General features: G+C 45.7%; 1 protein-coding gene across 11 annotated transcripts in view; it reads left to right on the top strand.

The window, feature by feature from the left end:
- Pitpnm2 (phosphatidylinositol transfer protein membrane associated 2) overlaps positions 1-13,108 on the top strand; it is a 200,010-nt gene that overhangs the window by 169,064 nt on the left and 17,838 nt on the right. For all 11 annotated transcript variants that reach the window (XM_045132553.1, XM_045132547.1, XM_045132554.1 and 8 more), the window contains 3 exons: positions 2,641-2,868; positions 11,773-12,078; positions 12,888-12,983. In XM_045132553.1, the coding sequence (XP_044988488.1) occupies positions 2,641-2,868; positions 11,773-12,078; positions 12,888-12,983 (630 nt within the window). The remainder of the gene's footprint in view (positions 1-2,640; positions 2,869-11,772; positions 12,079-12,887; positions 12,984-13,108) is intronic.

The following is a 13,108-nucleotide window of genomic DNA, read 5'->3' as shown; positions in this document are numbered from 1 at the left end:
ATGTATAACATGGCCTGTGCCCTGAGATGGTGAGTGTCCTCCACTCCCCTGCATTCCAGTTAATGTTGCCATGCAGAAGCCAAAACCCATTTGTTAAGCCTTTTATTTTTAGGCTCGGTCTAACTATGGCCCAGGTTGACCTAGAACTCACTCGGTATCCCCAGGCTGACCTCAAACTCACCTCTAGCTCCCAGCAATCCTCCTACCTTATCCTCCCAAGTACCAGGATTAAAGAAGAATCACCACCATGCCTGGCCTATTACATTTTTTAAATTATTTGCAAAAAAAAAAAATTATTTGCAAGCAGAGAGAGAGAGGGCATGTGAATTTATGCCAGGGCCTCTTGCAACTGCAAATGAACTCTAGACCCATGCAATAATTTATATATCTAGTTTTATGTGACTACTAGGGAGTAGAACCCGGGTCAGCAGGCTTTGCAAGCAATACCACATTGAACCACCAAGTCATCTCCCCAGCCATGTTAAATCTTTTTTGTTGTTTTTGTTTTTTTTATTTATTTATTAATTTGAAAGAGAGAGAGAATGGGTGCATCAGGGCCTCCAACCACTGCAAATGAACTCTAGATGCATGTGCCCCCTTGTGCATCTGGCTAACATGGGTCCTGGGGAATCAAACCTGGGTCCTTTAGCTTTGCAGGCAAATGCCTTAACTGCTAAGCCATCCCTGTAGCCTGATTTTTTTTTTTTCGAGGTAGAGTCTTGCTTTAGCCTGGAATTAGTCTCAGCCTGGCCTTGAACTCACAGCAAACCTCCTACCTCAGCCTCCCAAGGTACTGGGATTAAAGGATGTGCCAATAGCAAACTTTTTTATTTTTATTTTTTATTTACTGGGGAGGGAGAAAGAGAGTTGGCATACCAGGGCCTCTAGCCACTCCAAACAAACTCTAGATGCATGTGACACCATGTGCATCTGGCTTACGTGGGTTCTAGGGAATCAAACCTGTATCCTTAGGCTTCATAGGCAAGTGCCTTAACCACTAAGCCATCTCTCTGGCCCCAGAAAACATTTTTTTTTAATTTTTTTCTCAATTTTTATTAGCATTTTCCATAATTATAAAAAGTATCCCATGGTAATACCCTCCCTCCCCCTCCCCCACTTTCCCCTTTGAAATTCCATTCTCCATAATATCCCCTCCCCATCTCAATCAGTCTCTCTTTTATTTTTATGTCATGATCTTTTCCTCCTCTTATGATGGTCTTGTGTAGGTAGTGTCAGGCACTATGAGGTCATGGATATCCAGGCCATTTTATGTCTGGAGGGAGCACGTTGTAAGGAGTCCTACCCTTACTTTGGCTCTTACATTCTTTCCACCACCTCCTCCACATTAGACCCTGAGCCTTGGAAGGTGTGATCGAGATGTTACTCAGTACTCCAGTCACTTCTTTCCAGCACTATGATACCTTCTGAGTCATCCCAAAGTCACTGCCATCTGAAAAGAGAAGATTCTCTATCCAAAGTGAGAGTAGCAGCAAACATTTTTTAAGAGAGGTCAAATATAGGGATTTTCATGAGAAATCTCTTAATCCTATCTAGTAGCAGCTAGTTAGAAATCTTGGAAAATATACTTACACTCTTCAAGCAAAATGCATTTAAGGGCCTAATGCAGCTTTGCAGCCTCCTTAGTCCAGAGGGGTTTCTTGCAGGTCTGCCTGCCTGGGTCTCTCCCAGCATAAGCCCTGCATACAGGTCCACCTGCTCAGGATGCTATCTAGGAGCATGGTCTGGCAAGAAACAGCCAGAAAGTCTAGCTGAATCTCCATCAAGTACACAACCTGTCCCCCATACTGGCATAATTCCCCAAGACAAACACCCTGGTCATTTCTAAGGCCTCACCTCTGTTCAGTGCCAATGTTATGGGGGTCATTTTCAGACTCACAATTTCAGTTTTCTGGCCAAAATGCTACCCTGTTCTGGAAAGCTTTTCATAGCCTTTTCCATGAAAACTCACCTCCCCATGTCTCCTTGGCTTATTGCTCCATTTATCTACTTCCTAAGTGGTAGGGTAGACATGGACCATGGGTTCTGCCAAGGTGACCTCAGAAAAGGCAACAGGAGCCAGATATGATGACATAGGTCTGTCATCCCACCTACTCAGAGGCTAAGGCAGTTCAAAACCTGCCTGGAGTATATGTGAGTTCAAGGCCAGCCTGGACAATTTAGTGAGACCTTGTTTCAAAATTTATAAAAAGGGCTGGAGATATAGCTCAGTGGTAGAGTGATTGTATAGCATGTGTGAGACTCTAGGTTCAATCCCCACTACTTAAAAAAAAAAGGACTGGAGAAATGGCTTAGTGATTTGCTTGCAGAGCCAAAGGACCTAGGTTCAATTCTCCAGGACCCACGTAAGCCAGATGCACAAGGGGCACATGCATCTGGAGCTCATGTGCAGTGGCTGGAGGCCCTGGCATGCCCATTTTCTCCCCCCTCCTCAAATAAATAAATAAATAAATTTTTATAAAGGCAACAGGAAAGGCTTGGACTGTCAGGTGGAGCATCACCCTCCCACCACCTTTTCCCTTTCCCATGATGAGGCCTAATAGCCCAGCAAGGACTTGGGGTAGAGGGTTTGTGATGGGTAGAGGTTGGGCAGACATGGCTACTCTCAGGGTGCCCCCACAGACATCATCGACATTGTCAAGGATCCTGTACCCCCCAATGAGTATAAGACAGAAGAAGATCCCAAGCTGTTCCAGTCAGTTAAGACTCATCGGGGACCCCTATCTGACAACTGGATCGAGGAATATAAGAAGCAACTCCTGCCCATCATGTGTGCCTACAAGCTCTGCAAGGTGGAGTTCCGCTACTGGGGCATGCAGTCCAAGATTGAGAGGTTCATCCATGACACTGGTGAGCATACCTGGGAGGGCTTGGGGGAGGGCAGGACAGGCTCCTACTGTATACCTTCATTCTTTATGTCCTGTGGCTCTGTTTGTGATAAGTTATTCCTGAAAGGTGAGCCCAAAGTCTGTACCCAGCTTCTCCTCTCCTAGTCTATCTTGGCCATCTGTGACTAGTGTATTTTCTGTCCATGTAGCTGCCCCAGGCTCTGCCCAGGTGGGAGTTTGACAGTGTATAACCTACATCCAGCTCAGCCCTGCTGCCTACTGGTGCCTCTGGTACACAGGATTTTGTTTCCTCTCTCTAAAGTGGCCTAGAACCCAACTGGGCCTATAGCTCTGCCTCCTCATATACTAGAAGTTCCAGATGACAGAGGAGTTCAGACATCACAGTGTCCTTTGCACCCATGCAGACTGACAGATGCCTGGGGCTCTCAGCCAGGGAATGCTGGTCAAGGTTCCTCCCTCCCCTGGAGCCTTCAGCCTCCCACCTACCCCTGTCATTCATAACATCAGCACAAGGCTGGTCCCAAGCCCATACTCATAAACAGACCCCTTGTGACAGTACAAACAAGGGTGGCTTAATTTAGACATGAACAGAGCCACTACTGATAACAATCTAGCCTTGACACTTTTGCTCATGATGACCCATAAGAAGGATACATAGAGGAGACAGACAGCCTACCCAGGGGCTGAATCTAGAACAGACATTCTTTTTTTGTCCTAGCAACAGAGATGTCTTGTGTGCAGTGTTGGTGCTGGATCCCTGAGAAAGCACTAGGGTCTGAGGAGGCAGGTCTCCCACCTGGAGAGACAGAGATGTCATGTGCACATGGCCTTGACAGAGAAACCAGGTGACTTATCCACTGTTTCTTTGCCAGGGGTGTTCCTGCATGTCCAGCACAGAGATCAGGGGTGGTAGTAGAAGGACAGACACATTCCTAAGGCTGCTAAGCTCGGAGATGGTGATGGTTTCCAGGTTCTGTGGGCCCCTTGCCCTTCCCCTCCCCAGGCAGTCATTGAGTCATTGCCAAACCAGATTCCCCAGCTCCCTTAAAATCAGCTTCTTCAGAAAGGAGGAAGAAAGGAGAACTCTGCTGTCAGTCCCTGCTCTACTGCATAGCAGCTGTCACTTCACCTGCAGAGCCTCCTTTTCTCACCTGTAAGCAGGTGTAATACTGCCAGTCCCACAGGGCTGCTACTGGGAATGTGGGGTGCAGAATAGCATAGTCACATCTGACTACTGTGAACATTGATGTTCTCACAGGAGTAATTAAACCCACATGAGTTAGGCCTGGCTTCCTTTGTGGCCTTAGGGGGCAACTCTACAAGTCTTAGCTGCCTGACCCCATCCATACACAGTGCCATGTCCCAGTCCTTCCAGCCATCCCAAAAGAAGGCCTTTCTCTGTATGGGTTAGAGCAACCAACCCAGTGAGGCCAGCAAATAGGCCCAGAAAAGGAATCAAGCTCATGTCTGGTTTTTCTGAGGCCACCCCCAGGGTATGAGCAGGGACACAGGCAGCCATGGCTAAAGGAGGATACCATGTATGCCCAGAGTGAGCATGAGCTTCCACAGGTGGGCCTATCAGAGTGAGTAGGCTTCAGGAAGGAAAGCACAAGGCTGTGCAGGCAGGTATGAAAAGGAGAGAGGAGAATGAGGCCTGGGAGACCAGCTTGGCTGCTTGGAAGGCACTAAATAAAAAACCTAGTGTTGCCAACACAAAATACCAGAGCCCTAGAGACTAGCCAGGAAGATGAACCTGTCCAGAGAAGCAAGTGGCAGAAAAACACACACAGCATGATACATATATGTAAATTCCATAGCACCCAAACAATCCCAACACTTTATGTGGAAAAACATATCTGCATGCTAAAACTAGAAACATAGCAAATGACAAAATCCATGACACTGTTTTGTGTTCAAAGGGCCTCTTCACTGGGGACATTCTGTTCCATCACTGGTGTAGACATGGACCATGGACCATTTTATTTCCCTTTAGTGCATTTATTTATTTATTTGTAAGGGATTTGTTTATTTGCCTTTGATGCTCCCCCCACCCCAGGTAGAGTCTCACTCTAGCCCAGGCTGACCTGGAATTCACTGTGTAGTCTCAGAGTGGCCTTGAACTCATGGCAATCCTCCTACCTCTGCCTCCCAAGTGCTGGGATTAAAGGCATGCATCACCATACCTGGCTCAGACTGAGTTTTTTTGTTTGTTTGTTTTTGTTTTTACTTATTTATTTATGAGAGTGAGTGAGAGAATGTGCACACGAGGGACTCTAGCCACTGCAAACAAACTCCAGACGCACGTGGCACCTTGTGCATCTGGCTTACGTGGGTCTTGGGGAATTAAACTTGGGTCCATTGACTTTGCAGGCAAGTACCTTAACCACTGAGCCATTTCTCCAGACCCACCGTCCCCCCCTTTGATACTTTTAAAGCAACTTTACTGAGGCATAGTTTTGTATACCATACAATGTACTTGTTTGAGACAGAAGTTAGGTCAATTTTAAGACATTTACAGTTGTGGGCCAAGCTTCAGAGCAACCCACCACCTCAGAAGGGTACACTTTTCATACTGCCAAGCCTTGGGACTCAGGTTCAGTTCCCCAATTCATATGTAGTAGTGGCAGGAGGCCCTGGAGCAACCATTCATTCATTCATTTTTTCTCTCTCTCTCTCTCTCTCTCTCTCTCTCCCCCACACACACACTCTCTTAAATAAATAAATAAATAATGTAGTACTGAGAAGAGAGCTCAGTTGGTAAAGTGCTTGCCTCACAAGTTTGAGGCCCAAGGTATTTTTTTTTCCTCCTACCTCTGCCTCCCAGGTACTGGGATTAAAGGCATGCACCACCATGCCCAGCAGAGACCCAAGTTTGATGTCCAGGGCTTACATAAAAATGTCAAACATGGGCCAGGTATGGTGGCATACCACGCCTTTTATCCCAGCACTTGGGAGGCAGAGATAGGAGGATCACCATGAGTTTGAAGCCACCCTGAGACTACATAGTGAATTCCAGGTCAGCCTAAATTAAAGTGACACCCTACCTCGAAGAAAAAAGAAAAACCACAATGTCAGACATGGTGAGAAAGACAAGAGGATCCCTGGGGTTCACTACCCAGGCAATCTAGAATAATTGACAAGCTCCAAGCCAATGAGAGAACTTGTCTGTAAAACAAGTGGATAGTGTTCCTGAAGGATGACACCTGAGGTTGTCCTCTGACCTCAGTAAGCCTGCATGTGCTCACACACACATGCACACCAAAGATATATATCTATATCTACATCTATATTATACATTTTTTAGAGCAAGAGTGATGGACACAGAGAGAATTGGTGTGCAAGGGCCTCAGCCACTGCAGTCGAACTCCAAACACTTGCACCACCTAGTGGGCATGTGCAACCTTACACTTGCCTCATCTTCATGCATCTGGCTTACTTAGGACCTAGAGAGTTGAACATGGGTCAGTCCTTAGGCTTCACAGGCAAGTATCTTAACCACTAAGCCATCTGTCCATCCCTATGTTGTACATTTTTATATTACATATATACTCATAATAACTTTTGGTTTTTGCAGTGCTAAGAATCAAATTCAGAGCCTCACACATTAAGCAAATGCTCTACCAACTAAGCTAGACATTAGAAGCCTTTTTATTATTTTGTTTTGTTTTGTTTTGTTTTGTTTTGTTTTGTTGACGTAGGATCTCGCTGTATCCCAGGATAACCTGAAATTTACTCTGTAGTCTCAGGCTGGTCTTGAACTCACAGCAATCCTACTTCTGCCTTTTGAGTGCTAGGATTAAAGGTGTATACTACCATGACAGCTTTTGGTTTGATTTGGTTTGGTTTTGCTTTTTTTTTGCTTGTTTGTTTGTTTGTTTGGGTGTTTTTAATTTTTATTTATTTATTTGAGAGAGAGAGAGAGGCAGAGAGAGAGAGAGAATGGGCACGCCAGGGCCTCCAGCCACTGCAAACAAACTCCAGATGCACCCACCCCCTTGTGTATCTGGTTTATGTGGGTCCTAGAGAGTCAATCCAGGATCCTTTGACTTTGCAGGCAAATGCCTTAACCGCTAAGACATCTCTCCAGCCCGTTTTTTTGGTTTTTCAAGGTAGGGTTTCACTCTAGCCCAGCATGACCTGGAATTTACTATGTAGTCCTAGACTGGCCTCAAACTCATGGTGATCGTCCTACCTCTGCCTCCCAAATGCTGGGATTAAAGGTGTATGACACCCTGCCCAGCTCTTGGTTTTGGTTTTTGGTTTGGTTGTTGTTGTTGTTGTTGTTTTTGGTTTTTCGAGGTAGGGTCTCACTCTAGCCCAGGCTGACCTGGAATTCACTATGGAGTCTCAGCCTCAAACTCACAGCTGTCCTCCTACCTCTGTGTCCCGAGTGCTGGGATTAAAGGCATGCGCCACCACACCCAGCTAGTGTTTGGTTTTTAAAGGTAAGGTTTCATGTAAGCTCAGACTGGCCTCTAACTTACTATGTAGTTGAAGATGGCTTTATAAAGTTGACCTGTGTCTACATCCTAAGAGCTGAGAGTGTGCATGTCATCACATCTGGCTCACTTAACATAGGAAAGAAATAGGGAATGAGAGAGTGGGGGAGAGAAGGAGACGAGAGCTGAGGGGATAGCTCAGTGGTTAAAAGTACTTACTCTGCAAGCCTCTTGACCAAGAATCCAAGCCTCCAGCACCTTCATAAATCCTGACAGAAAAGTGGTACACACATCTATAAGTCCAGCATGCTTACTACAATGGGAGGCATAGTGAAGAGAGTCCTGAAGATTATGGAGCCAGGTAGTCTGGCCTTCCCAGTGGCAAAACAAGAAAAGAGACTCTTGGGCTGGAGAGATGACGTAGCGGTTGAGTGCTTGCCTGTGAAGCCTAAGGACCCCGGTTCGAGGCTCGGTTCCCCAGGTCCCACGTTAGCCAGATGCACAAGGGGGCGCACGCGTCTGGAGTTCATTTGCAGAGGCTGGAAGCCCTGGCGCGCCCATTCTCTCTCTTCCTCTACCTGTCTTTCTCTCTGTGTCTGTCACTCTCAAATAAAATAAAATTAAAAAAAAAAGAGAGACTCTTGTCTCAAACAAGGTAGAGGAGAGGATCAACACCCTGAGGTTATTCTTTGACCTCCATGGCACACACATGCCTATATACACTACACATGTCATCATCATCATCATACATATACATGTAAACAAACACAAATGATTAAAAAATTGAAAGTGCAGAGCATGGTGGCACAACTTTAATCATAGCATTCAGGAGGCAGAGGCAGGAATATCATTGTGAGTTCAAAGCCAGCCTGAGACTACAAATGAATTCCAGGTTAACCTGGGCTACAGTGAAACTCTACCTCAAAAAACCAAAGAAAGAAAGACAGAAAGCCAACCCATTTTGACCTTGCATTTATTTTCCACAGGGAATTCAACAGAAATATTAGACTAGACACTTAGACATGATACTCTTAGCATGTCCTGTTCCACTTCCTACTGGGGTAGGAATTCCCTCTACCCAATGAACTGTAACTTCTAACCAGACCTAAAAGATCCCTTTCCTCCAGCTGTAAAACTGTTGTGAGCTCATGAGGCCATCTGGGAGCCAGTTCCCTCATTTTACAATAGGGAAACTAAGGCATAGACAAGCAGTCACTTGAGCCTGACCTACAACTTTTTTTATTGACAACTTCCATAAATACTGACAATATAGTATGATCATAGTCCTCTCCCATCACCCCCTCTCTCCCCTCCCAAAGCTACCCTCCACAGAATCCCTTCTTTCCAACTAGTCTTTCTTCTATTTAGATGTCATTTTCCCCTCCCATTATGCAGTTCTTAGATAGGTAACTTCAGCCACTGTTAGGCCATGAATATCATGGCCACTTTGTGTCTAAAAGACAGTATTTTTTTTTGTTTTTCGAGGTAGGGTCTCACTCTGGTCCAGGCTGACCTGGAATTAACTCTGTAGTCTCAGGGTGGCCTTGAACTCACGGCGATCCTCCTACCTCTGCCTCCCGAGTGCTGGGATTAAGGCGTGTGCCACCACGCCCGGCTAAAAGACAGTATTTTAAGCATTCATCCCCTTCCTTTGGCTCTTACATTCTTTGTGAGCCTTGGAGTGTGTGATATAGAAGTCTGAGTGTTGAACCACTCCACTGTCGTGACATCTTCTCAACACTTTGTTGAGTTTTGAGTCACCCCAGTGATCACTGCCAACAGAAAAGAGAAGCTGCTCTAACCAAAACTGAGAGGAGCATTAATATATGGGGAGGAAAGTAAGCGTTTAAAGCATTTGGTGGGCATAATATTCCCATGTAGCCAGACAACAGTAGTAGTTTCCCCCTGGGGCTTATGACCTTCCAGACATAGGCTTTTATTTAGGTTTTCAGTACCATGCAGTAATCCCTCAAACACAATCAGAGAGTACTTGGTTTTCCCCATAACAGATGTGTTATCATTGCACCAGTTGGTACATTTGGCCTGTCTGATCAGGCATAGGGCTTGCAGGGTCCATTGGTACTTAAGATTATTGATGACTTCTCCCCCAACAGGCTACATAGCTCCTTTCAAAATCATGATAGCTAGTCAATGGAGAGGAGGTTTCCAGCCCAGCTCCAACTTGATTTCTCAGTTTCCTGTAGCTTAAGCATGTAGTCTTCAGACAATAGGGTCTTACCATCTAGTTTCCATAAGCAGCCAAGAGAGACCCTTGGCAACAACCTGTAGTGTTTTGGGGGTATCAAGGGCCTCCCTGACCAATAACTCACTGGAAGGTATGACACTCTGGCACTGAAATTTTCTAGTAACAATCTTAGCTGCTGGGCACATTATCCACCTCCACAAGATACTTCTGCCCAAACTCTGTTGTTTTTTATTTTGTTTTTACTTATTTGTGAGAGAGACAGAGACAGACAGAATGGGCATCCCAGGGCCTCCAGACACTGCAAATGAACTCCAGACACATGTACCACCTTGTGCTTACATAGGTACTGGGGAATGGAGCCTGGGTTCTTAGGCCTTGCAGCAAGCACCACTAAGCCATCTCTCCAGCCCCTCTGTTTTTTTTCAAATACACACAAACACACACTCACAGTATTAGCTAACAAAAACGTAGGTTTCCATATGGCTTATTTATAGCATCTTTAATTTGATTTATCTTCCTCACAACCTCTCCTCTTCTCCAGCCTTTCCCCTGACTCCACTTAGACCATTTTCACTCCCAGTATTCTACCCCACTACTGATATATCTACTATGCTGTCCCTTGAAGCCCTCCCTCATAGCCCCTTTCTAGTTTCTGGCTTTTACTACTTTTACTCCAACTTACATACAAATCTAAACATTTGAAGCTAGGAATTACATATAAAAGAATATGTGGTATTTTACTTTTTGAGCCTGTATCATCTTACTTAGTGTAATCTTTTCCATATCCATCAATTTCCATGCAAATTTCAAAATTTCATTTTCTTTACAGCTAAATAAAGCTGCATTGTGTAAATATGCCATGTCTTCATTATCCACTCATCAGTTGATGGGCATCTAGGATGGCTCCATTTCCTAGCTATTGTGAATAGAGCAACAATAAACATGGATGAGCAAGTATCTCTATAGTAATGGGTAGAGAGCCCTTAGGATATATGCCAAGGAGTGACATAGTTGAATCATGTGGTAGATCTATTTTTAGCTGTCTCAGGAACCTCCACACTGATTTCCATGATGGCTATAACAATTTACAGTCCCACCAACAATGAAGGAGCATTCCTTTTCCCGCTTTCCCTGCAACATTTACTGTCATTTGATTTATTTTTATTTTATGTATTTATTATGAGAGAGAGAACATGCCAGGGCCCCCTACAAATGAACTCCAGACACATGGAACACTTTGTACATTTAGCTTTTATATGGATACTGCAGAGTTGAACCTGGGCTGCCAGGCTTTATGAGCAAGTGCCTTTAACCACTGAGCCATTTCTCCAGCCTCTGTCATTTGATTTCTTGATAATAGCCATTCTGACAGGAGTAAAATGGAATCTCAAAGTAGTTTTAATTTGCATTTCCCTGATGGCTAAGGATGTAGAATATGTTTTTAGATGTTTATTGGTCATTTGTATTTATTCTTTTAATAAGTCTCATTTCTGTAAGCCCCCCCATTTTTTTTTTTTTTCGAGGTAGGGTCTTGCTGTAGCCCTAACCTAGAATTCACTCTGGAATCTCAGGATGTCCCTGGACTCATAGCAGTCTTTCTACCACTGCCTCCCAAGTGCTGGGATTAAAGGCATGTGCCACCATACCCAGCTTACTTTTTAAAATTTTAAATAAGTTTATTTATTTATTAGAGAGAGGGAAAAAGAGACAGAGAGAGAGAGAGAAAGTGGGCATGCCAGTGCCTTCAGCGCTGCAAATGAACTCCCAAACACATGTGCCACCTTGTGCATCTGACTTACATAAGTCCTGGGGAACTGAGCCTCAGTCTTTTGGCTTTGCAGACAAATGCCTTATCTCCAACATCTCCAACCCTTGCCCATTTTTCTTTATTGGGTTGTTTGGTTTCTTATTCTTTTTGCGTTCTTTGCATATCCTAGATATTAATCTTCTGTCAGATGTATAGCTGGCAAAGATTTTCTCCCATTTTGTAGGATGCCTTTTTGTTCTATTCATAGTTTCCTTTGCTGTACAAAAACTTTTTAGTTTCATGAGGGCCCAGTGGCTGATTAGTAGTCTTACTTCCTGAGCAACTGGGGTTCTAGTCAGAAACTCCTTGACTGTGCCCCCCCATGTTAAAGTGTTTCTCCTACTTTTTCCCTAGCAGGTTTAGAGTCTTACTGACCTTTTGTGCACTCAGCCTGGGTCACCTGGAATACACTGACTCTGATGTGAGTCCTCCTCTGTGCCCTGGTTCCTGCAGGCCTACGGCGGGTGATGGTGCGGGCCCACCGGCAAGCCTGGTGCTGGCAGGACGAGTGGTATGGGCTGAGCATGGAGAACATTCGGGAGCTAGAAAGGGAAGCACAGCTCATGCTGTCCCGCAAGATGGCCCAGTTCACTGAGGAAGAGGGGGCCATGGAGCTCACCAAGGACCCTGCCACCCAGGACCAATCATCTGTGGCACCTGCTGAGTCCAGCAGCAGCAACGGGGAGCCCCTAGTAGGGCGAGGCCTGAAGAAGCAATGGTCCACATCTTCAAAGTCCTCACGGTCCTCCAAGCGGGGAGGTGAGCTGGGGTCCCTGCCTTTCCATGCAGGGCCATCTCTCTGTCCCCCGAGGCAGCCACATCATGTCAGGTCCTCCTGCCTCTGAGCTCTTTTCTGTATATACTATGGAGCTATCAGGGGACAGAGGCCTTGTCTAACTGGCAGCAATCTAGCTTTCACTGTGCAGTCCCCCAGACTCACTCACATGCCCCAGGGTTAGACTGTGACCTCAAGGAAACCTAGGAGGTGGGTCTGGATGGGATCCTCAGACTTGCAGTGGTGCCTCTGCTCCCAAGCTTGCAAGGTGTTGGATCTTGTGCAACAGGTGAGTCTCTCCTGTGCAGCCAGGCATGCCATCTGCAAGCCCACTCTCCCAGCTCGGCAGCCTGGCCCTGGGCTCACACTACTTACGAGATGCATTGGTTCCTTGGTCTCCCCGCTTCCTCTCACTGCCTTGCAGCACTCTGTTTGTTGGCTCTGCTGTGACCAAATTTAAGGAATTTGTTCATGGTTAAAAGGCCAGGAGTGGTCTAGGGTCCTTGTGATTACATGTCCTGTGTTTGTGCTAATGTTCCCATATTCTTTCTGGACACAACAGCACAGTGTCAGGTGGGGCACAGAGGTTTTCTCTTGAAAGGACCAGAAGCTTCCACCCATATGAGCCCAGGATATTCTGCCTCCAGTTTCATTTCTATCTCTGGTGAACCTTCCTGATAATGCCCACCTAGTCCTGCAGGTTGCCATTACACCTGCCTGCTGCCTTAGCTGGCTCAACAGAGCTCTGAGCCCTCCACTGCAGGATACAATCACATTGGGTTTTGCCTTCCAGCCAGCCCTTCCCGACACAGCATCTCGGAGTGGAGAATGCAGAGTATTGCTAGGGACTCTGATGAGAGCTCAGATGACGAGTTCTTCGATGCACACGGTAGGTGGTCAGCTCCCTTGGGACTTTCATGAGCCAAGTGGGGAGAGGTATAAGAAAGTTAAAATGTGCCTATAACTATACTAGTCCTGTGACTCATACCTATCTTTTCCTGAGATTCATCTTGG

This window comes from Jaculus jaculus, chromosome 13 (assembly GCF_020740685.1).
Source record: "Jaculus jaculus isolate mJacJac1 chromosome 13, mJacJac1.mat.Y.cur, whole genome shotgun sequence".
Taxonomy (NCBI): Eukaryota; Metazoa; Chordata; class Mammalia; order Rodentia; family Dipodidae; genus Jaculus; species Jaculus jaculus.
Note: the sequence above shows the minus strand (reverse complement) of the source record. Positions and strands in the feature narration are given on the sequence as shown.